Genomic DNA, 2,635 nt, shown 5'->3' on the forward strand with positions numbered 1-2,635 from the left:
TGGGGGACCGGCTCCCGCGGGGTGGGGGGAGAAGAATGGGGGACTGGCTCCCGCGGGGAGTGGGGAGGGGGACCGAGAATGGGGGACCGGCTCCCGTGGGGTGGGGGGAGAACGGGGGACCGGCTCCCGCGGGGTGGGGGGAGGAGATACATTAAAGGTGGGAAGTTGTATAGCCACTCGAGGGAGAGAGTGATGGGGGGGTGGTGGTTGGTGGGTATCGAACAACAGGAGGTTGTTATGGAGCAGGAACACCATTTCCCGTTCTCACTCCCTTACCGGCCTGCACATCTTCGATCTTGAAGCCATCAATCAGAGCGTTAGGTGCTCCCCACTCTGTGCTAATCATAACGTTGTGCTGAGGCTGGTACCAAAAATCGTAGCCAAAGGGGGCAGCGTGCCCGTCTTGCTCCCAGTTGCCCTTCACTTCAAACGTCTCTCCATCCAGCAGGACAAAACCACCTGCGAAACACAGGGACAGGTCAAGCTGGGGGGAGGCAGGAACTATACTGGGAGCGGCTCGCGGCTGACCAGTGCTTCTGGAAAGCAGGCAACGTCGTCAAAGTGCCCCGGTTATAATCTCTTCCAGCCCCCCTCCGCCAGGCAGAAGGTAGAAAAGTCCGCAAACACGGACCAACAGATTGAAGAACAGCTTCTTCTCGGCTGTTATGAACGTGAGGGACTACGCTCTGAAAGCGTGCCTTTTCAAATAGGCCTGTCGGACCGTAACCCGGGGCCGCGTGATTTCTGACCTTTTCCACCCCCCCCACCCTGCCTGCCGTCCTACACCAGCACCTCAGACAGTCATGGGAGCATGGAAACAGGCCCTTCAGCCCAACGTGTCCGTGCTGCCCAGTTTTCATGATTAAACTAGCCCTGTTTGCCTGTGTGTGGTCTCCGTACCTCTCCCATCCAAATGTTTCCTCAATGGTACCAGCCCTCCCCTCTACCTCTGGCAGCCCTTTGCAGACACTCACCACCCTCTGTGTGAAACAACTTGCCCTCAGGACCCTTTTTTGTATCTCTCACTTTAAACCTATGCCGTCTAATTTTACACTCCCCTACCCTGGGGAAAAGCTGTTTGCTAGCTACCTTATCAGGGGAGGTGATGGCCTCGTGGTATTATTGATGGAGTATTAATCCAGAGACCCACACAATGTTCTGGGGACCCAGATTCGAATCCCGCCACGGCAGATGGTGAAATTTGAATTCAATAAAATATCTGGAATTAAGAATCTAATGATGACCGTGAATCCATTGTCAATTGTCAGGAAAAACCCATCTGGTTCACTGAAGGAAAGGTAACTGCCATCCTTACCTGGTCTGGCCTACATGTGACTCCAGACCCACAGCAATGTGGTTGACTCTTAACTGCCCTCTGGGCAATTAGGGATGGGGCAATAAATGCTGCCTGGCCAGCGATGCCCTCATCCCGTGAATGAATAAAGGAAAAAAAACCCTCACAATTTTATAAATATCTATAAGGCCACCTCTCAGTCTCCAACACTCCAGGGAAAGAAATCACAGTCTATCCAAACTGATGTACTTATAGAACAGTACACACCCTTCAGCCCACGATCTTATGCCGACCTATTATCTTACTAAGATCAAAAAATGTAAGGTATGATTTGGCTCATCAACATGCAAAACAATACTGTTCACTGGATCTCGTCCAGGCGACAATGATAGATTAAATGAAGTTAAATTAAATTATATCGAGCCAAACAAAATAGTAAGGTCCTGGGGAGTGTTGCTGAACAAAGAGACCTTGGGGGGCAGGTTCATAGTTCCCTGAAAGTGGAGCCGCAGGTAGACAGGGCGGTGAAGAAGGTGTTTGGTACGCTTGACTTTATTGGTCAGTGAGTATAGGGAGTTGGGAGGGTCATGTTGCGGCTGTACAGGGCGTTGGTTAGGGCCCCTTTTGGAATACTGCGTTCAATTCTGGTCTCTCTGCTACAGGAAGGATTGTGAAAGGGTCAGAAAAGATTTACGAGGATGTTGGAGGGTTTGAGCTACAGGGAGAGGCTGGGGCTATTTTCCCCGGAGCGTCGGAGGCTGAGGGGTGACCTTATAGAGGTTTATAAAATCATGAGGAGCATGGATAGAGTGAATAGCCAAAGTCCTTTCCCCCAGGGGTGGTGGAGTTCAAAACTAGAGGGGCATAGGCTTAAGTCAAGAGGGGAAAGATTTAAAAGGGACCTTTTTCACGCAGAGGGTGGTGCGTGTGTGGAATGAGCTGCCACAGGAAGTGGTGGAGGCTGGTACAGTTACAACATTTAAAAGGCATCTGGAGGGGGACATGCATTTGGGCCAAGTGCTGGCAAATGGGACCAGATGAATTTAGGATATCTGGCCAGCATGGACAAGTTGGGCTGAAGGGTCTGTGTAGCTTTGTGACTCGATCATGTTGATCCTTCCTATGGAACCAAGATTTATAGACCAGGGGAGATGAACAGTAAATCTGAACGGGCACACTGTGTGGATGATGCTCACCACCCCCACCTCTGCAGCGAATTCGGGATGAACCTCCACAGTCACAGAGATAGGGAGGGGGATGGAGGGGGTGACAGAGATAGGGAGGGGGTGTAGGGGATGGAGGGGGTGACAGAGATAGGGAGGGGGTGTAGGGGGCTGGAGG

At 51.7% G+C, this 2,635-nt stretch overlaps 1 protein-coding gene across 1 annotated transcript in view; it reads right to left on the bottom strand.

Moving 5' to 3' along the window:
* Positions 1-95: 95 nt before the first annotated feature.
* LOC125488221 (methanethiol oxidase-like) overlaps positions 96-2,635 on the bottom strand; it is a 7,819-nt gene continuing 5,279 nt past the window's right edge. Inside the window, exon 5 of the mRNA XM_048621148.1 lies at positions 96-459. Within this exon, the coding sequence (XP_048477105.1) occupies positions 236-459 (224 nt within the window). The 3' untranslated portion in view covers positions 96-235. The remainder of the gene's footprint in view (positions 460-2,635) is intronic.

This window comes from Rhincodon typus, unplaced genomic scaffold, assembly GCF_021869965.1.
Source record: "Rhincodon typus isolate 14 unplaced genomic scaffold, sRhiTyp1.1 hic_rhity00000069, whole genome shotgun sequence".
In the NCBI taxonomy this organism is placed as follows: domain Eukaryota; kingdom Metazoa; phylum Chordata; class Chondrichthyes; order Orectolobiformes; family Rhincodontidae; genus Rhincodon; species Rhincodon typus.